The 21,209-nt window shown below is 44.0% G+C and overlaps 1 protein-coding gene across 2 annotated transcripts in view; it reads right to left on the bottom strand.

Annotated features, from left to right (window-relative positions):
- Positions 1-18,681: 18,681 nt before the first annotated feature.
- The window catches only part of TRAPPC9 (trafficking protein particle complex subunit 9), an 816,338-nt gene continuing 813,810 nt past the window's right edge, over positions 18,682-21,209 (bottom strand). For both annotated transcript variants that reach the window (XM_077809757.1, XM_077809756.1), the window contains exon 23: positions 18,682-20,039. In XM_077809757.1, coding sequence (XP_077665883.1) covers positions 19,860-20,039 — 180 coding nt within the window. In that variant the 3' untranslated portion in view covers positions 18,682-19,859. The remainder of the gene's footprint in view (positions 20,040-21,209) is intronic.

The following is a 21,209-nucleotide window of genomic DNA, read 5'->3' as shown; positions in this document are numbered from 1 at the left end:
TCTTCAAATTGTGTTATAGGTATATCATTGCCATTACTTCGCTTATTGGTTTCTCTAACTGTAAAATATATCAAGGAGGAGAGACTGTTTTTTGCAGTCATATTTCCTGAAAAACATCTCATTAACCATGCCCCATTGTGGGCTGTTAAATCGATGGATTTAAAAATAGGTGCAGGGGGGCGGGCAGTGGCTTTTTGCAGACTATTTGTTGATCAATATGTTCTGAAATTGCCCAATATTTATTTCCACATTGAGCTGCAAATCCCAGCCCCCCCACTCCTCTTTTGTATTTCCTTGTATTCCGCTCGCCATCATTTACTATTCTCCAATACATTTTTGAGAACTGCGCCTGGCAGATTGCGACTACTGTACAAATGTTCTCACATGAGCCCAAACTCCGATTTGTCGCAGCACATGGGGGAGAAAAATAATCTTTAAAAATAGGTCCTCGTTTCTTTTCTTAGATTGCAAAACTCCGAGCTGCCATGCACTCCCCCGTTCGTCTGAAAGTGATTAGCTGGCAAGAATAGAACTTTGGTTTCCAAGGTGCAGTGAGAGAATGCAGAGGCAGCAGAGGATATAGGCTAACTAGACAGTTATCTTGGGTGCCACAGCTCAGGGGATGTAGCCAGGACAGCATTAGGACTAGAGTCAGTCACACACAACACGTAGCACTTTTATGTAGTGCTTTATGCTTCCAGACTGATGTACAAACATTAATCACCCTAGCAAGGCAGTATGTCCTGTATTATCCTCAGTGTGCCAGTGGAGAAACTCAGGCATGACAAGGGCTCAGAAATTATTTATCAAATGATCAACCACAATGATGAAAACACCTTGCTCTGATGAAATGCTCATATGTGTCAAAGTCAGATTCAAGACTCACTGAATTTGTCTGACCACTCTGTTTATTAGCAAAGCGCTTTGCCAATGCACCCAGATATATGTGAGCCTCCTGCAAAAGCTCGAGCTAACTTATTTATTCAGATAAACCAAAGCCAATTTAACATAGGAGACAAAAGGAAGCAGAAACTGACAAATATACATACATATCTTATTTGCATACTAACGTTTACCAATCTCCTAGCTCAGTAGGAGCTCTAAGTTAATTAGTTTGAGGACCCGTTGTCTCACACTCCTTAATATTTCTCTTCCTGACAACTATATTTCAAAAAACCTTTCAAGCAGCATTTCTTTAATGAATTATAATTTCAATATAATTCATTCTACTTTCACATATGCATAGCTCAGGGTTACTCAGATGCTGTATGACACATTGGCCTGTACTCCAAAGACTGTCCCGGCTTCCAAGGCATTTCTGCAGATTTGCCAGCTCTACCAGTTTTCAGACCCTCCTACTGACTGACTGACATGCCAAGTATTTCTAGAGTATCCCTGTCTGATTGGCTGCACTCCCCTGAATTCTAGGGAAGGGCAGCCAATCGGAGCAGCTGCATTTACTGAGAGAGAGCCCACAGTAGCTGAACTTTTCTCTTCCCTCACTGAGAACACAGGGCTAGAGCAATCCTGAAGTCCCCTAGCCCTGAGTTCTCACAGCTGGCTGGGGAACTGGCGCTCCCCACCAGTCCTGCAACTCCCATAGCTAACCGTGTCCCCAGGCCCGGGAGGGGGATGGTGAAGTGGCTTATGCTGAAATGCAGGGTTCTAAGGTTGAGTTGTACATGAGCTCGTAGCTAGAACCAGCACATGCTGTAAACAAAAACCAATAGAGCCCTTTGCATTCCCATTTTGCAGATGAGGAAACTGAGGCCCAGAGAGATCAAACAATTCACCGAAGGCCACACAGGAAAACTAGGATTAGAAGTCAAGAGACAGTGGCTTCTGTTATTCCATGTTTCTATTACAGTGGCATCCACAGGCTTCCTTCAGGTTCAGGGCCCCATTAGAGCAGGCGCCGTACAAACACAAGAGACACAGACTAAGTCCAGAGCTCATGCCCACCTGGCCTCTGCTCTGCAGGTGCCCCCACTTCTGCTCAGTCATGTTTTCCTCAGTTTGGCTCCAGGGTCTTTTGCACTTCCTTTGCAGCACTGTTTTAGTTCACCCCTTACTTAGTGGAAATTAGGCCAACTTTTTTAGAGGATCAAATGACAGAAGTAGGAGATTGGGAGAGTTGTTAGACTGGTAAGACAGAAGGAGGGAGAAATATGGGCACTGGGAAGGAGATAGCCCTAAATACTATTTTCCCCATGGGGGTCAATGCACCTAAGGGCAACCTCCATCTGCTCCAGTTGCAAGTGTGATTTTTTTGCTTTGTTTTGTTTAATATCATGTGGACCCAGAAGACCCCCTGAGCTTCTGATCTCTCTTTTTCTGCTAAGTCCTTTCTCCAGAGGTGTCTTTAGCATGAAGTAATTGCCTTGTCTACCAGGCTATTTACTACTGATGCTTTTACACTTCTAGGGATATGCCCTGTAAATCAGTGCACTGTAGAGACTAATCATTGGTTCATTTCTTTTCAATGAATGATGTTTATTGCATTTCCAGGAACCATAGCTCTCTGCTCTTCCTCATTAGGAGGGGCACCTCGCGTCATAGATTTTCCATCCCACAGAGACCCACTGAGATTTCACCTTGATTTTCATCAGTTATTTACATCATGGAGGCAGATCCCATGGCACTGAGATTACCGGAATGTGTGACAGCTGTATAGGAGAGAAAGGTGAACCCATCTGTGACGGGGTGCTCCATTCACCGGTCAGATAGCACCTCCTCCTGGTCATTCTGGGGAATAGCTCACAAGGTCAATGCCCCTTCCTGCAGTTGCACGCCATCTTCTGCCTCTCTGTCTGGGTCTGCGGCCCCATTCTCGCTCCACTCCGGCCAGGTCACCAAATGCTTTCCCCTTCCAGGGCTGGAAAATCTCGTTCCCAGAAACAGGCTCAGGCAGTCTTCCTAGTCACTGCCTCGCTGGTGCCATTTCCCCAGTGGCTGGTTGGGGAACCCAGGCCTGCCCTCTACTCCAGGTTCCAGCCAGCAGTCAAGGTTTGTTCCATCCCCGACCCTGCTGTATTTTCCTGAGCGCTTTCCTAACAACCCAGCTCTCCCTTCCTTCTCTGGATCTGCCAGCTTCACCACTCCCTCTTCCCAGGGAGCAACTGCAGGCTGCATGGCTCTGTAGCCTTCAAACACACTTCCCTCCTCCCAGGAAACAACTTCAGCCTTTCCCAACATCCCTCCTTTCTGCTGCAAATGTCCTGTCTTTATAAATCCAGCCCCACTTGTTCCTTCCCAGCTGGCCTCCCTTCCTCAGTACAGGGATTATTTAGTCACCTGATTCTCTCTGTGGCCCGTTGAGTTAATTAGCCCCCTTCTTAAACTTCATTAAACCTTTCCGGGCAGGTGTGGGGTAAACAACCCATCACACCATCCAAAAGAAAATCATGATACTTACCACTGCCAGAGCTCTTGTCCTTCCACCTGCAGCTCTCAAAGCGCCATTCAATTGCCTTTTTATGTGAGGAAACCTTAGATGCCCAGAGCTAAAACCCTTTGCCTTTTCTAGAATGAACCATCTAGAAAACTCTAGAACATTCAATTATTTTTCTTCCCATTCCAGAGCCCTTTACATCTGCTCTGATCATATTCTTCCCAAATCAGACAAAAGGGATGGAGGGCGTGCAGAAAAGAAGAGAGAAAGTGAGGTTCAGATCTACCCTTAGCCAAGTGTACTACATTAATGGCCAAATCCTGCACTAAGTCTCTTGTCAGCTGTCTTGTTTTGGGTTATGACTTTACTCTTTTTCATAAGAGTAACAAGAAAGTCCAGTAACTTACAGCTGAAGTGACATTATGTACGTGTGTTGCTTTTCCACACACAAAGTGCAAACAGGTTTCTTCAGTCCAGATGGCCTTTGGATTCACAGGCTAACAAAATAAGAAAGAACAAAACAAAAGTTTCCACAAGACAGCACACATTGCACTCCCCCCCATCTAACTGTCTATGCTGTAAAATGGCTGCCTATGACTGTAGAGAGGGGATTCCTTATGGATTTAAAGGTACAGTAAATGTAAAACAAATGCGTAACAGGGCCATAGCTAGATTTACCACATAACCCTTAGTCTTCACTCCACCTACCCACGCCATTTTCTGGTTCTCTTCACTTGTTGTGTTAGGCCTTATTTAATTTATAAGCTCTTTGGGGTAGGCCACCTGCCTTCCTACATTTCTACAAAGCACCTATGGCGGGGTGGGGGGTGTATATAAATATTACTTTTTGCACTTTCCCTTCCCCCCAGAGCCCAGATATGGAGCCACAGTTCAGAGCGGAGGCCTGGATTTGGGCCCTGATTCTAAGCATTGTCCAGTCTTCCTGTTGCTTCCCCCAACCTCTCAGCATCACCATAACTGTGCATTAGTTGGCTTGCTCTCATCCACAAGGCAGGCTCACTCTGATGCTCGGTGCGGTGCTCAGCAGCACTGTATCTCATCTGACCAACCCAAATTCAGAGCAGAGCGTCATCAGGCTACTGTTAACACTGCAGCCTGTGTCTCCATATACAAAGCAAACAGAATGGGAGGCCAAAAGTATCCCTTTTTGACAGTTGCATTAATTTAGGTGGACTATATGGACTAACATAACCCAGTCGCTGTCCAACATTAAACAGTGTTAAACAACATCTGGGGCTTGGTACACAGTGACCTCCGCCTGCTTAGCAGCATGGCAAACACACCATTAAAAATCCTTTTAAAGATACAGAAAAGAAGGAAACACAGTGAAATCATTTGCAAAGTCAAGTATTAAATAAGGCTTTTGTTTTTCACAACAGCTCTTGTTCTCTTGAGCTGTAGCTAGTTTTTAGAAGGAAAACCCCCCTCTTGTTTGACAGTCTCTTAGATGGGATTAAAGATGGTCATAATCATCCTTTGTGGAAAACAAGAAGAAGTTACTTGAGCTGGGCTGGAGATGCCATTGCTGCTGTTGTTGTCAAAGGCCAGTCTTAAAGGGAAAGTAACAGTCTCTTAGATGGTCTCAGTGCTGGTAGTAACGGTCATCCCAGGTGGTGGTTGGGATTCAGATGGAGCTGGTAGGGGTGGCCATGCCATCTGGGTCCCTCTCGCTGGCCTGGTCTGGTCAGGGCACCCCTCAGAATCAGGATGATGAAGGTCCAGGGTCCCAACAAAGGGTGGGGATGGCAGCCAGGCTTGCGCCGGTAGCCTCTGTCTGTTCTTTCGTTTCCCCACAAAGTCTCTCTTTAAGGCCCCCCAAAAGAGAGCTGATGTGTGGCATAGCCCATCGCCACGCTATTGCGTCCACCAATCATCCCTAATATCCGACATACCAATTTTGGCTCATTAACTTGCGGCTCCACAGCTCCTGTTTTTAACCAGCATAATTTCAACATAGTCCTTGAATCATATCAACTTGGCCTTTCTGTTGAGCCTAATTTGGTTCTTTTGTCTCCCTTTTGTACCTTTTCCCATCGACACTTGCTATTATGGCCTTTTCGTGAACATTTACATACTATTTACAGGTGGGCTCAAGATTTCAGTAAATTTGTAGAGCCAATTGTCACAACAGGACTCCACGCAAAGGGCCCCTTAGCAATGATGCGAGCTAGTTTTATGCTTCCCCCTTGATGCTCTGAAGCTGTCTGGTTTGTTGCGTGCAGTTAGCGTTCCCTCGATCTGGCACATACACAACAGCAACTGGGTGATTTACAGACGTTATTGGGAGGGGCGACAACATAGTGCTGCTGCTAACACCATTTGTTTTTGAAGCTCCTGTTGTTCCTAATGAACATATAGTTACTACAGAGCCCCCGCTGAATACTGCTCAGCATTTTACAAAGAGAACTGTGCCTGTCTGAAGCGCCGACAGGAAAGTGTGTACCATCTACTTGATGGATTATTTCCCTTTAATAAACCTTTCCTAAATGGAACTTCTTTTTCCCCCCCTCCCGGCCCTAGTTCTTCAAATAAAGGCTTTTCTGATTAGATATATAGGGAACAATCCATCATTGCATTGTAGTGTCTTACACCCTTCTTGGTATGTGTCCTTTGAAGTGCCTAAATATGTATGAAGAATTTCATAAAGCCCAATTGTTCACACAACACCTAGGTGCAGAACTTTGCAGGCTATTTATAAATGCAACAAACTCTTTGTTGTATAGTTAAATCTTCTCTTCTTTACTATCTGGTTTAATTTATTTCCAGTGCAAACGGATCACAGCCCCAGATGCTTTTTGTGTTGTTCCCCCCGCCTCCGTAACCAGTAGCCACTCTTGTTTCATAAGCGCACAGCTTCGAGCTGAAAGCTCTGCTTTCTATGACATGTTTATTGATTTGCACAGCTAATATATTGGGCTGGTTGAATAGTTTATTAATTTTAGGTGAGTTACATAGGTGTCAGATATAATTTAGGTTTTGTCAATGCTTGTGCATTCAGCCTTTTTTATGCGTGCATATGGTTTATTGCTTTGTCTGTGAATGATATTAGGAAAAGCCTATAATATATTAGTTATATGTCAAAGAATACAGAGGCACGTGTCCAGCACATTGATTTTTGTCTGCATTAAAAGTTAGAGGCTCCGACCAAGATTTGGCCCACATTGTGCAAGGTGTTATACAAAGACATAGTGAATGAGAGGCCCAATGTAAGAGCTTCCAACCTAAATAGACATGACAGGCAAAGAGCATCAATGACATTAGGCTTAGAATCCAGGTCTCGTGACCACCCCCCCCCCCGAGCAAGTGCGCTAACCACTAGAGAAGACAACCTCTCACTGTATACCTTACACTGCGGCGTTATACCGTGTGCAGAACGGCCAGCTGAGCTCACTGAATGCGGCTGTGAGGGAATATCCCTGAAGTAGGGAGGTCTGTACTATGTGCTGCCCTCTGTTGGATGGAATGTTGCCCTCAAGCAGCTGTATCTACCAGAATACCTGTTCTAAGGAGTCAGAGGGTAGGTGATACATAAGAGACTCACATACCAAGTGGGCCACAGATCGCACCTGCTTATGAAGAAAGATTTGAATTCTGTCAACCAGGCTGCTAGTGCTAGTCACTAAACTCTGGTGGCCTTTGCTTCAACACAATTATGTCTCTTCCCTTCCTGCTCCCGGATGGTAGGAGCGAGGGTTATCTCGGTTTTCTGCAACATGGGAATCCTATCGCAAGCAATGACACTGCACGTCGTTGGGATGTTTTTCAAGCAGGATTGATGTGAACGCTGAGCTTTTAAATTAACACACATTAATGAAAATGGATCTGTGATAACTATTCTAGGAGCCCTTGCACATTGAACAGCCTCATTAAGCTGATCTCTTTTTGTCTCCAAATCCATTCAAATTGTGTGTTCTCGTTGTTATTGTACCCCTGAGCAGCATCTGCAGGTATGTGTGTACTGCCCCTGGTATTTCGGAAAGGCTAATGGTGTTATTGTATCACACTAGCGTCTTTTTAGAGCAAGACAAGTGAGGGCTTATAAGAACATTTTCCCTAGGATAAAGTGTTTTCACGTCTCCATAACCCCTGGGTATTTTTAATGCAAATGCAGGGTTTACCTAAAATGAGAGAAGTGCTTTCTTTTGTTAAAAAGAACAACAATACAGTTTGCAGCAGCGAATGTGCTGCCTTGCACACATTCGGGATGATATCAAACAAGATAAAAATGGAATCGTGTATGGAGCCGCCAAGAATGCTGCAGTGGCTTCAATCTCTAGCATATATTATGGTGAGCTTACTCGCAATGTGGAGACCGTTCAAGACATAGCTGATGCATCGTCAGACTCAGGCAGCCCATGAAATATGTATTTTCATAAAGCAACCACTTCAGTTTGATTGAATCAACCATTCATTCTTTAGCACGTCTGCTGAACTTCTTGTATATGGGGGTTTTTTTTTGGTCTGTGTATCCTGTATATTAGTTCATTAGTCAGTACTCTGGAAGCAACCTAAGTTAGGGGGCCAGATCCTTGGCACCTGGCCCAGATGCTTTGTGCTGCTAAGGCAAAATAGCGGCAAATGATCCTTCTGACAGAAGGGAATCCTAGAGAAAGTTTAACTGACTTTACACCATCTACTCGCACGCCTCCCCCCTCCCCCCCAACTTCTATGCAGAGGGCATTTTTGGGACAGGGCACATCATACCTCACCTGCTTCTTAGCTGCCACAACAGTCCTTATGGAACCACAGCACCCAACATAATTTAGAGCAGCCTAAAGGCTGTTCTAAGTTTTTTGGGGGAGTGAGGGGCAGGGGCAGGTAAAGGCTGTCTTTGTCCGGGGCTGGCTCAAGATCAGGGGAGGAGAAAAGTGGTTTTAGAGCCATTTTCCTTCCTCCTGTCTTCAGCTGTGCCAAGCTTAGCTCAAGTGAAGATTGGGTCTGGAATGTTAAATTGGCACTTTGTTATAGGGGTGATATGCCCACTTGAGGCTCAAGTGTAGAATTGGGGGGCCCTAAGTTAGGGACTCAGGAGATTTCTTAGTGCCTTGACTGATTTCCATGATCAATTCCCCATTGCTGTGGCATCAGACCTCTGTAGCTGTAGTATTCCCTGCTGGCTATGGGAATGATTCCTGGCACACACACTGTAAGTCATTCATAGATTCTAAGGCCAGAGGGCCCATCACGATCAACTAGTCTGACCTCCTGTATGTCTCAGGCCATAGAACAGCCCCCAAATAATTCTCAAAGCAGATCTTGATTAAAAATTTGTCTGTGATGGAGAAAAATATCCAATCTTGATTAAAAATTGTCCGTGATGGAGAATCTACAACAAACCTTGGTAAGTTGTTCAAATGGTTAATTACGCTCATGGTTAAAAATGTATGCCTTGTTTCCAGCCTGAATTTGCCTAGTTGCAACTTCCAGCCATTGGCTTGGGTTGTACCTCTCTCTGCTAGACTGAAGAGCCCATCATCAAACATTTGTTCCTCTTGTAGGTACTTATAGACTGTGATCAAGGCATCCCTTGACCTTCTCTTTGTTAAGCTAAATAGATTGAGCTTTTTGAGTCTGTCACTATAAGACAGGTTTTCTAAACCTTTACTCAGTCTCGTGGCTTGTCTCTGAACCTGCTTCAATTTATCAACATCCTTCTTGACTTGTGGGCACCAGAACTGGACAGTGTTCCAGCAGTAGTCATAGAAGTGCCAAATACAGAGATGAAATAACCTCTCTACTTTTACTCAAGAGTCTCTTGTTTATGCATCTCATGACCACATGAGCTCTTTTGGGCAGAGTGTCATAATGGGACTGCTGAGTAAAGAGACCTTAGGATGAGAACTGCTAGGATCCACCCCTATTCCCCCAGGAAAAGGAGCCACTGAGATCCTCCTTCCCAAGAGCTGCAAGACAGGAGAGAAAAGAGAAACACTGGTAAGAGCGTCACAGAAAAACCACAAAACGATTCCGAGGCACTGACCTGAGTTGGCGAGGGAGCAGTTTGTGCTGTGATGTTGCAACGTGTGACAGTGTGGCTGGCATGATACATGTAAACGCCAGTAAAATGCCAGTTTACCATACTAATTTTGTGGTGCTCAAGCAAACTTTTTTGGCAACAATGAAATGTCTCTCCAGCTTTTCAAGGAGGCAAGGCTTTGCTCTGTAGTATTGAAAGTGCGGTCAATGTGGCTGGCGCCCAGAGACATGGCGTTTAGCAACTCCTAATTTCTGCCTGCATAAGGCAGCAGCATTTTGTAGTTAATAATTTACATGCAGCACTGGAATGTCTTAAGATGATCTTGTCACTGAACAACAGCGGTTCTGCACAGGTAATAAAGTTGTAGGTTTTCCTGCTCAATACATACGCCAAAGCCACCAAAATCCAGCACACGGTCTCTTTATTGTTGTCAGAAACTGGTGGGAGTATTGGAAAATCAGGGAATGAAAGGAGAGAAGGTGACCACTGGATTTGTGAACTCATTCAAAATGGCTGCGACAGCTCTATAGGTCTTGTTGAGATCACAGGTGGCCTGCATTCATCTCTGCTGAATGTATGAAATGCTGAAGGTAGGGGAGCGAGTCGGCCCAAAGCTACTTTGAGTGAGTGTGCCAATGCACTAGGAAGCAGTGCTCGTGCCCTGGGATTTAGTCCCCATCTCCGGTACTTTCCCCTTACCCCTATGAACTCTGAGGCAGAGGATTAGAGGGGAGAGGACAAAATACCACAGACTAACTATAAAAAAATAACCCACATAAAGTAAAGAAGCTTACACCGAAAAAGAGATTACAAAAAAATCTGATGTAGGATAAAATTTTATGCCATTAAACTAAAATCAGAAGAAGGGAAAGGAGGTTTGTGCTGTAAATTCTCCACAGAGAGTACAGATCTAACAAACAGCCACAGCGCGGGACCAGGCTAATCTCGTTTTTCAGTTTGAACACTGACATCTGTTTGGTCTGCACCTGACAGCTCTGCAAACTGCTGCACTTCTTGTTGCCATCAAAGCAGCCAGCTGATGTCAATAGTTCAATAAGCAGAGGCAAGTTAAAAAACAATAATGGTGATGGGTGACATATTTCCATTAATGTACTAGATATGCACACAGATACATCACTAGATACCAGCTGCCAAAACAATGCAGCGTTATCTACAGCGCAGGGAAAGGCACTGGAAACAAGCGAGAAAGTGAGAGGAAATAGAACAGTGGGCAATGCAATAACATATTTATTTTTTCAATGCTGGGTCAGCTCGCAGCTCATTCGCACAAAGCACTGATAGACCAAACACACCTCTTTTGCCCAGACTTTCCACATCCGTAGTTTAGCTGCTACCAGGAGGGTTGCATTTCCCCATAATGTGGCCTCTGTATAATCACTGCATTAAGTCCGGTTCCAGCAAGGTCATTCCACACCTGGCTACTCATATTAGGTAAGCGTTAGTAACAATCGCCAGGCAGCTTCAAAGTCAGCCCCCCCCCCCATCTTTTGGTAAACAAACATTTAAACTTAACAGAGACCATTTAAACAGTATTTGAAAAAAGTTTAAACCAAAACAAGCTGGTGGTAAATCTACCACTATGTCCCCTTACGTGCACATGGACACACAAACCCTCTCTTTTCCCTGTGTTTGTCTATTACAGATGATTTCTCTGTCTCTATATGTCCAAAACCTCCCTTGTGGCTATAAAATGAGGCACGTGTGATTTTTTTCTTCAGACCTACAGTGTCACTCAGCCTTTTCCAAACACTTGTTAGCAAAATAAAGTCTGGGATTCGGAACAGCATTCTAGTCCTTTGATTAATGGTTGACTGGTCTCCTCATTTTCTGGTAAAATAGGAACTCTATAGTCTGTATCCAAAGTGGTACAGATATTAAGAACCAGTCCTGACAGTGCACACAGTTCTTGGTTCTATGTTGATCAGCCATTGCATACAGAAAGCTGTCTTTGACTCTTTTATTTATAACCTCCCCGCTGTCCCAAGATTTGATTGGCTCAGTTCTCAGGCAGTGGATGTCTGGGTTGGAGGCAAGGCTGTCTGTCCTTCACTGAAGCTCTAGTAATTACCACACCCTTTTTCTGGATAAGTCTGGAGCCTTTTAACTGAGTTGGCCTGCTCTGCTCTCTGCACATTTGCAGAGCCACAGATGCTTTCAGCAAAAATCCTTGCCACCTCCCCACTGCTTCGCTCGCCATCTTTGGAATTAAATCAAATACTTGTTATCCCTTTTGACCCGGTCAATTACCCAATACTTGGAGTCTAGTGGATTGTTTCCATTAGGACGAGAAATTGCTGACTGAACTAGATGTTTCTTTGACACAATCTTATTTACAAAAGAATATACACAAAAATCCTGTTTCCTGAACATAGCAGGAATCAAACAACAGGACAAGCTTCTTTGCTCACAGTTCCAAGCCTCTTTCCAGATAGCACTCTGTGCAAAAGCGCGCACTCTCTCTCAGCTTTTCTCATTTTCATAGAATCACAGGACTGGAAGGGACCTTGAGAGCTCATCTAGGCCTGTCCCTTGCGCTCTTGGCAGGACTAAGTATTATCTAGACCATCCCTGACAGGTGTTTGTCTAACCTGCTCTTAAAAATCTCCAATGATGGGGATTCCACAACATTCCTAGGCAATTTATTCCAGTGCTTAACCACTCTGATAGTTAATAAGTTTTTCCTAATGTCCAACCAAAACCTCCCTTGCTGCAATTTAAGCTCATTACTTCTTGTCCTACCCTCAGAGGTTAAGGAGAACAATTTTTCTCCCTCCCCCTTGTAACAACCTTTTATGTACTTGAAAACTGTTGTGTCCCCTCTCAGTCTTCTCGTCTCCAGACTAGACCAATCCATTTTTTTCAATATTCCCTTGTAGGTCATGTTGTCTAGACCTTTAATCATTTTTGTTGCTCTTCTTTGGACTTTCTCCAATTTGTCCACATCTTTCCTGAAATGTGATGCCCAGAACTGGACACAATACTCCAGTTGAGGCATAATCAGCATGGAGTAGAGTGGAAGAATTACTTCTCGTGCCTTGCTTACAACACTCCTGCTAATACATTCCAGAATGTTTGCTTTTTTTGCAACAGGGTTACACTGTTCACTCATATTTAGATTGTGATCTACTATGACCCCCAGATCCCTTTCACAGTACTCCTTCCTAGGCAGTCATTTCCCATTTTGTATGCATGCAACTGATTGTTCCTTCCTGAGTGGAGTACTGTACTTTGCATTTGTCCTTGATGAATTTCATCCTATTTACTTCAGATGCTTTCTCCAGTTGTCCAGATCATTTTGAATTTGAATCCTATCCTCCAAAGCGCTTGTGTCATAAATATAAAGGGAAGGGTAAACACCTTTAAATTCCTCCTGGCCAAAGGAAAAACCCTTTCACCTGTAAAGGGTTAAGAAGCTAAGACAACCTTGCTGGCACCTGACCAAAATGACCAATGAGACAAGATACTTTCAAAGCTGGGGGGGGGGAACAAAGGGTTCTCTCTGTCTGTGTGTTGCTTTTGCCAGGACCAGAGCAGGAATGCAGGTCAGAACTCCTGTAAAGAATTAATAAGCAATCTAGTTAGATATGCGTTAGATTCTGTTTTGTTTAAATGGCTGATAAGTTGTGCTGGAAGGAATGTATATTCCTGTTTTTGTGTCTTTTTGTAACTTAAGGTTTTGCCTAGAGGGCTTCTCTATGTTTTGAATCTGATTACCTTGTAAGGTATTTACCATCCTGATTTTACAGAGGTGATTCTTTTACTTTTTCTTCAATTAAAATTCTTCTTTTAAGAACCTGATTGCTTTTTCATTGTTCTTAAGATCCAAGGGTTTGGGTCTGTGTTCACCTATGCAAATTGGTGAGGATTTTTATCAAGCCTTCCCCAGGAAAGGGGGTGTAGGACTTGGGGGGATATTGGGGGGAAAGACGTTTCCAAGCAGGCTCTTTCCCTGTTATATATTTGTTAGACACTTGGTGGTGGCAGCAATAAAGTCCAAGGGAAAAAGATAAAATAGTTTGTACCTTGGGGAAGTTTTAACCTAAGCTGGTAAAAATAAGCTTAGGGGGTTTTTCATGCAGGTCCCCACATCTGTACCCTAGAGTTCAGAGTGGGGAAGGGACCTTGACAGCTTGCAACCCCTCCCAGCTTGGTATCATCGGCAAACTTTAGAAGTGTACTCTCTATGCTATTATCTAAATCATTGATGAAGATATCGAACAGAACCAGACCCAGAACTGATCCCTGCAGGACCCCACTCAATATGTCCTTCCAACTTGACTGTGAACCATTGATAACTGTTTTCTGGGAATGATTTTCTGACCCGTTACGCACTCACCTTATAGTAGCTCCAGCTAGGTTGCCTTTGTTTATGAGAAGGGCATGCGAGACAGTATCAAACAATCACGCTATAAGTGTGTCACTGGGGCTTCTTTGTGTGTTTCTGCTGCTTCTCTCTCTCACACACAGAGCTCTGTCAAACACTACCCAATGCCTGCACTTACCCCCCAATGAAACAGAGCACACCTTGCTGACCAGGCTCGCGTGTGACCTGTGTTTTAGGTGGTGGCGCCTATTTATTCCATAAATGAGCTAAATTCCTTTTTACTGGTATCCAGTTACATCCAGCGGCTTCAGTGAGGTTTCACTCAACCCCCAGCATAACATGCGGCCTTATGTGGTGTGTGGATTACATTATTATTCTGGTCTGGTATCTTTGTACGTGCGGTTTGTGCAGGAGTAAGTGCCAACACAAAGACTCTGTGTATTTCTCTCCAAAAGTCCTGAAAAGCTAGAATTCTGGCGAGCGCTTCAGCAAGGAGTTAAGCTGAGGTGTAGAAAAGGGGATGGTAATCATAGCTATACAGCATTTACTCCCATCACTTGTTACAATAACGCATCTGGGCTCTCTTTGGTATGCTCCATTGCCTGCCTTGAATGGCTATGTTCTGCATGGGGAGCTGTGTGTGCATTATGGTGGGCAGAGGTGTGACTGCTATGTCCTTCACACTGACGCTGGCAGGAGTCAGCAGCTCCCCACACCCTCTACCTGATCACCCACGCCCCAAGAAACCCAGGATCTAGTAGGATGGGGATCATCACCACTGGAAGTCAGTGCTCATGGAGGCTGGAGGTTATTATTTTCATTCATTGACTCAATAATTCGTGTAAGTTTAATTTTGCTGTTGTTCTGTTCTTGGCTTTTAGCAGCACTAGACTTTTCTCATGTTTCCCTCTAGCATCCAGAATCAAGAGCCATGTAAGGCAGAGTTTGTTGAGCTGGTATCCGTCTGGACCCCTCCATACAGCCCATTCACTTTCCTTCATCTGCTCCTTCCCCTCCTACTGCAGTGGGACATAGCAATCCCTGGGGGAGCAATGAGTGGATGCTGAAACGTCACAGTGAGCTAGGAGGGTTTGTTTGGGAGGACGGGGCACAATTCCTGTGTAACCTTTAACTAAAGTGTCTTTCAGCATTTCTTTTTTCACATCTCTAGCATCTGGGAGATGGTGATGTGGTAGTCCCCAGTACAGTAAGTCTATCGGGACAGAGGGGTATGATGCATCTGCTATTTAACAAGGGATTTTTGTCTTTCTGTGGTTTTTCAGGAGAAACAAACATTTTATAAAGTCCCACGTTTCACACTTTTAAGGTCACACTTTATATTTAGGGTCCATTCATAAATGCTTAATAGCTGTTTAAATCAAGTGTTTTATATTGTTATTGACCTGTTGGTCTCTAGAGTTGTTACTTGCAATCAGTAACACTCTATTAATGTGTTTATAACCATCTGTAGCACACATTACTTATGTTTATAACATGCTTATAACAGCTATCATTTATTAATGCTTTGTCTTGTTTCCAGGTATAAATACTTTATAAAGTGTAAACCATTTTAATACAATTTTATGTTTTTGTTTTGTGTCTTTCACTTCAGCCCTGGGGATTGGGGTGTTGCAGGGAATGGGACCATGGAGAGCCGACAAAAGATGAATACCAACCCAGCTGCTCTTAGGCTTCCCTAGGAAGCAGAATGACTGCAAGAAGAGGAATCCCAGCTAGGCAAGGTAGGGGCAGCATCCCTCCTAGCATGGAGCTAATGTCATTGTGGTCATAGCCTTTTGGTATAAGTTGATTTCCCAGCCAAATTTATTAATGTGCTTTACACCCATAAACCTTCATGACTATGGTTGATATGTGTACATGAAGGGGGTACAAGACACCTTCACCTGAAGAATGAAAAAATTAACCCTCAGAATATAAAAAATGGCAAGGCCATCACTTTGATAAGTCTCATGTTACTGGCACCACCGCAAACAGTGTCAGGTTCTGCCTCGGATAATCAGGTCTAGTGGTTGAAGTGTGTGTTACAGCTAGTTATAGAGTTGGGCCTGAGCCAAGAGTAGCTCTGGAATCGAGGTCTGGGGACAGACTGGCGTCAAAATGGACCTCAGAATCCATAGCCAAACCAGAATCAGAACTGTAGCCAGAGTCCAAAGCAGGGTGGTCAGAGTCCACAGACAAGCCAAGTTGATACTGAAGCTGGAGTCCAGATACAGGCCAAAGGTTGAATCTGGATAGTCAGCCTGAGAGTTGGGGGTGAGGGGGAGGGAAGATCAGGAGGCAAAGGCAAGGCTAGAGCGGGTCAGTGACGAGGCTGGAGCGAGGCTAGAGCAAGACAAGGATGATACTGGGGCAGGGTTTAGGCAAGGAGCAGGAGCCAGAGCAGGAGCAGGCTGGGAGTCGCTGGATTCTGGTGCACCACGAGGTTTCCTGGTGGTGTGGTGCTGTTGATCAGACTGATCTGCAGCTCTGCTGGGGTTGTGGACACACGCGTGCCCAGGCTCTGCTCAGGGGTAGGTTGTTGCTGAATGCCTGAGGGCTGACACACGGCAGGCTCTATTGACTCACCGCAGCACCTGTTAAGACTCTGGGGGTGGGCGGGCGCAAGCCACTGGACCCAGGCGTCAAAAGAGTGAGCAGCCCTGTTTTGGCTGCAAGTTTGCCTCTCACGTGGAGCCAATGGTATCAGGGGAAGTGGCTGGCCCATGAGCTCAGTAATGGGACATGTGCCCTTTTATCCCCAAGATCACTGTTTCAAATACAGCCCACACATTTAGGTGCTGGTTCAACAAGGCGCCTAACTTTAAATAACCGAGTGTTCCCACTGAAGGCCACGGGACTACTCACATGGTTAGAGTTAGGCACGTCCTTAAGTACCTTGCTGAACCAGGGCCATAGTGACAAAGTTATTGACATCCGACAGCTGCCTGGCAGCCTATCTGAAATGAGCTGATGGTTTCAGTATATTGTCTAATGAAGAGCTATCCGTCCCCACCACAAAAATCACCATCAGGCTGGCCCTACTATTTAACAGCCAACTCAGCAGTCTCGGTTGACAGGCTGAGGATGGAATGGGTATGGAGACGGAAGGAACCTCTCACCTCTAAAGGTCTTCCCTCCAATTTAGGGTTAAGGTGCATTGGCAAGGCAGTGTTAAGAAGCTTGGACTGCTACCGTTCATGCGGTACCTGCTTTATGGAAAGACAAACAGGAACAGCACTGTGAATCTGGCACCTTTGATTAGCACTAAATTTACCTCAGAAGACAAAGATAAATCACTAAGTGTGGTCATATCAGATTTACAGTTGTGTAACAAAGCACTGTTTGGCTCATTACGTTTGAATTAATAGCTGGATGTTTCAAGGAGAAGTAAAATCAGCTTGCATTTCCAGCAAAGGACAGCAGATCAGATAAGCACAGTCCTTTACTCGAACCACTGGATGTACCAATTCTGACGGGTGTAATTTTCTATTTTAAACTCAAAAAATGAGCTCCGGCATTCTCGTTCTGAATACATTCCCACAAAACAACACCACCACTTAACTTTCGTCACAGGTAAGCCTCAGCATTAAGAATCTACACTACAGTGTGACATTTCAGCTCTCTTACCCTGACAGGTAAATGTGTAAGAAAGTTGGGAAAGATATTAGAAGTGCCAAAGTTAACAAGTGGCAGGATATTATCATATATATATATATATATATATATATAAAAGCTTATGTTAGTGAGCACATACTGCAGAATTAAAATGCCATTTTGGAAGCCAAGGTTGAGAAACATGCAGCTTTCTTTTATTACAATGACAGCTGTTAGAGCTTGAGTCAAAGCCCATTGAATTCGACAGGAGTGTTTCCAATTACTTCAATGGTCTTTGGCTTAGCCCCTTAATGGTAAAAGGGTGCCGTTTCCCTGGTCATTATAACAGAGGATTGCACAGCAGAACAGGTTTCACAGTACAACATCCTCTACTCAAAGAGAAAATCTTCCATTAATGGTCTCAGAGCTCGGCAATCCATCAATATTTTTGTCTCATAAATGTGGTCCTCATAAAGCCTTAGCTTTATTCCTAGCAGCAACTGTAGCACAAAGAATATCTTTTGGGGATTACTGAATTAATCTCAATTTAGAGTGTGGTGGTACAGTAATATTATTGTATCACATTATGCAGCATGGCGCATGCAAGAAAAGCAAAGCCTTTCTGGAGAAACCGAATTCCCGCTCTCCTCAGTTCTTCCCTTAACGCCCATATAGGCATGCGATAGTATGCAGTAAATTTGGCCTCACTGCACAGCTCTGTTCGATGGAGCTCTGCCAACATAAAGAGGGTGCCAAGCTCGAGTCACTCAGAGGCTCTTCCCTGTCAGGCTTTCCTGCCCTAAGAAGAGCAGGACAAAGCTGTGGAACTATTTCTGCTGTCACAGGGCACTGCACCCCTTTGCAGCTGACAGAAGAATTTGTAGTTCCAAATAAGCCTTTTAGACAGTCATTTGAACTTCAGAGACCTTTCCCTCTGAAATTCTAAAGCTCTAGATAGATGTTTCCTCCAACTCAAAAGCGAACGTTGACTGTGTTGTGACCAACAAATTTTAGAGCAAAAGGCATCACTGCTTCTTGAATGTACTGGAAATGTAGATACTATAGCCTGAAGCAAAAGTTCCCTCATGCTTAGACACTACTGTTCAAGTGGGAATATTTTCGCATTATTGCCATTCAAAAACTGCAGTATTCATCATTCAATTGAGCCTGGGCAGGATTGTGTTTCCACTGAAGACAATGAGAATTTTGCCAGTAGGAGTGGGCTGTATAGCTATCATAGCTGAATAAAATACGCATTTGGTTATTTGCATGTTTAGACATAAACATGACTCACACGGCAAAGAAAAATTCACATACAGATCAGACACCTTCAGTGCTTCATCTAGGGTAAGTCTCGGTCTCTTTATTCAAAGCTTCTATGTAAAAGACAACACAATAAAGCAAATTTACAGTACATTTGGCAGCGATAGCCACAGTGAAGTAACTTACAGCAGTTATTCCATAACATTTTATTTTATTCATTTGACAAAGAAAAGAAGAAACTATCATAGTCTAGCCTGGCCTGTCTAATCCTGATTAGTAGACGTTTGGAAACAATTTCTTGTGAGAAGCTTTAAAGACTATCAGCAGATTCAACTTGGTGGCATTTTAAGGGGTCTGCAAATGCTTGAAATGGCTCCCAACTGCCATGAAATAGGCCTGTGGCACTCTGACCTCATAGGTTAACCCACAGGCAGGCAAATATTTGGCTTCTCTCCTTTCTGGCAGGAACAGAACATTTCTATCTATCTTGCCTTCCTTCTTGTCTCGTTTATGGATGCACAAAGGGAAGTAACTGCACTGTGACCAAGATGGGGCGGAGAGCTCCTATGGGGGCCATGCCTGTTCTAACAACAAGAACTGGAGATACCGGTACTGCTATTTCCTGCAATAAGTAACCAATTAAAAGGAATTACTGCTACGGCGTTCCTTAGAATCTGGTGGAAAAGACAAAGACAGCTGCTCTGCTATTGCATGGCTGACATTTATTCAGAGTTAGAAAGACACCAATATACCTGGCAAACAAAGGGTTTAGGAACAAGCACAGGAAGAAACTGACTGAGAAAACAGGTCCCAAACGGTGTGTTCAGTATCGTGGTGGTGGGAATTTAGTGGAGAAACACAACTCTTGTTGAAGTGCTGAAGATATATCCTTAGGTATCGTTCAGGTTGGAGCTAAGGCCTTCAAGCTCATGGCTAAATTCAGCTTTCACATACACCCCTGCAAATCCACTGATATCAATGGGGAGGCATGGCTATCAGGAAGAGCTGAATTTTTCCGTTAGTGGCTACCAAGGCTTTTTTTTGGGGGGGGGGGTGGTGGTGGGGAATCCAGTACATTATATTCCATCACTCCTTTCCACATAAGCAAAGGCAGCTGCTCAAATGACTTCAGCCAATTCTAAAAGTGTTCAGCTGTGCCTCTAAAGAAAGCCTGTGGTCTGGGGTTGGAAAGAAACAAAGTGGGGTCAAGCAGAGGACATGTCAAGTGTTTCTGTGCACTGTGGCTAATCCAATATCATATGGTAGATTTACAGTTTAGTTTGGATCACAGGCTCCATAGCACGAATGTGAACACTGGGCAGGCAGAACCAAGAAAGAGGAAGCTCCCTGCTGGAGTTGTCTTCGTGAAACTTGATGTTCAGGTAAAAATCGCCTGTATAGAGAAAGAGCAGGGCTCCAAAGCACACAGAATTTTTGGTTGGTTTCACCTGAAAAAGAAAGGGTGGAAGTTAGCTGAATAAAACAAATGTGGTAAATAATAATAAATTATAGTAATACTTTGCCATTCTATAACTTTACCATCTAAGGACCCCAACGTGCTCTAGAAATATTTGTGAACTAAACCTCACAAACCCCCTTCACCTCCACCCTAAGGAAGTAAATGTGCTATCCCCTTTTTACTGATGGTGACACTGATGTAATGAGAATGAAGTTAAATGAGTTTTCCCCAAGCCCTGCAGCATGTCTCTGGCAGAGGTCTGACTAGAACACAGATCGCTTGAATCTACCAGAACGTAGCTGTCTTTGGCAGGAGCCATCAGAGGCTTCCTGAACACCCCGGAACATCTAACTCTTGACCCTTATTTAGCAACTTGTGTATTAAAAGACAGGTTCTTAGAATTTCACACCTATTAAACACCTCGCTAAACACCATTTAACCACTTGACAATAGCTAAATTCATCCCCATGAAGTAGCATTTATGGTAATATTGTCCAAATAAGGAGCACACTTCACCATCATTGGGCTAAACGAGTTTAGTGGGAGACATCCCAGTAAGACAGCCATCCTAAATTAGCACAACCCAATTAAGTATAGTATATTGAAGTATTATTTCACCATTTATATAGAGCCTTTCATCACACAGCAATTCAAATTATATATACACACACACACAAAAACAGTAACTCAACAAAGCACTTAAATATGCGCTTAACTAATGATGTGACTAATCCCATCCCTCCTCGGCAAAGCATTTAAGCCCAGGCTTAAATTTAAGCTCATGAATAGTGACAGTGACTGCAAGCGGGGCCCCTTACATACCTAAAATTCACTACGTGCTTTGCTGAACTGGGCTGGTATTAGTCAAATGCTTTGCTCAATTGGAGCCATAAACACTGAACAGATGTCACTGAAACTTCTCCACAAATTTCACCTCTGTTTCAAAAAGTCAAAGGAAACTGAATGGTGAGGTCCAGAAAGAAAGGTTACTTGCCAATGAATGTTGTTCTGCAGCAAGCAGAGTGCTGCCAAGACATGCTGAAGTCAATTCGGGGTGGAAGATTATCAGCATCTTGCAGGATCAGACTTAGAATCATAGAATCATAGAATATCAGGGTTGGAAGGGACCCCTGAAGGTCATCTAGTCCAACCCCCTGCT

Source organism: Eretmochelys imbricata, chromosome 2, assembly GCF_965152235.1.
Source record: "Eretmochelys imbricata isolate rEreImb1 chromosome 2, rEreImb1.hap1, whole genome shotgun sequence".
In the NCBI taxonomy this organism is placed as follows: Eukaryota; Metazoa; Chordata; order Testudines; family Cheloniidae; genus Eretmochelys; species Eretmochelys imbricata.
Note: the sequence above shows the minus strand (reverse complement) of the source record. Positions and strands in the feature narration are given on the sequence as shown.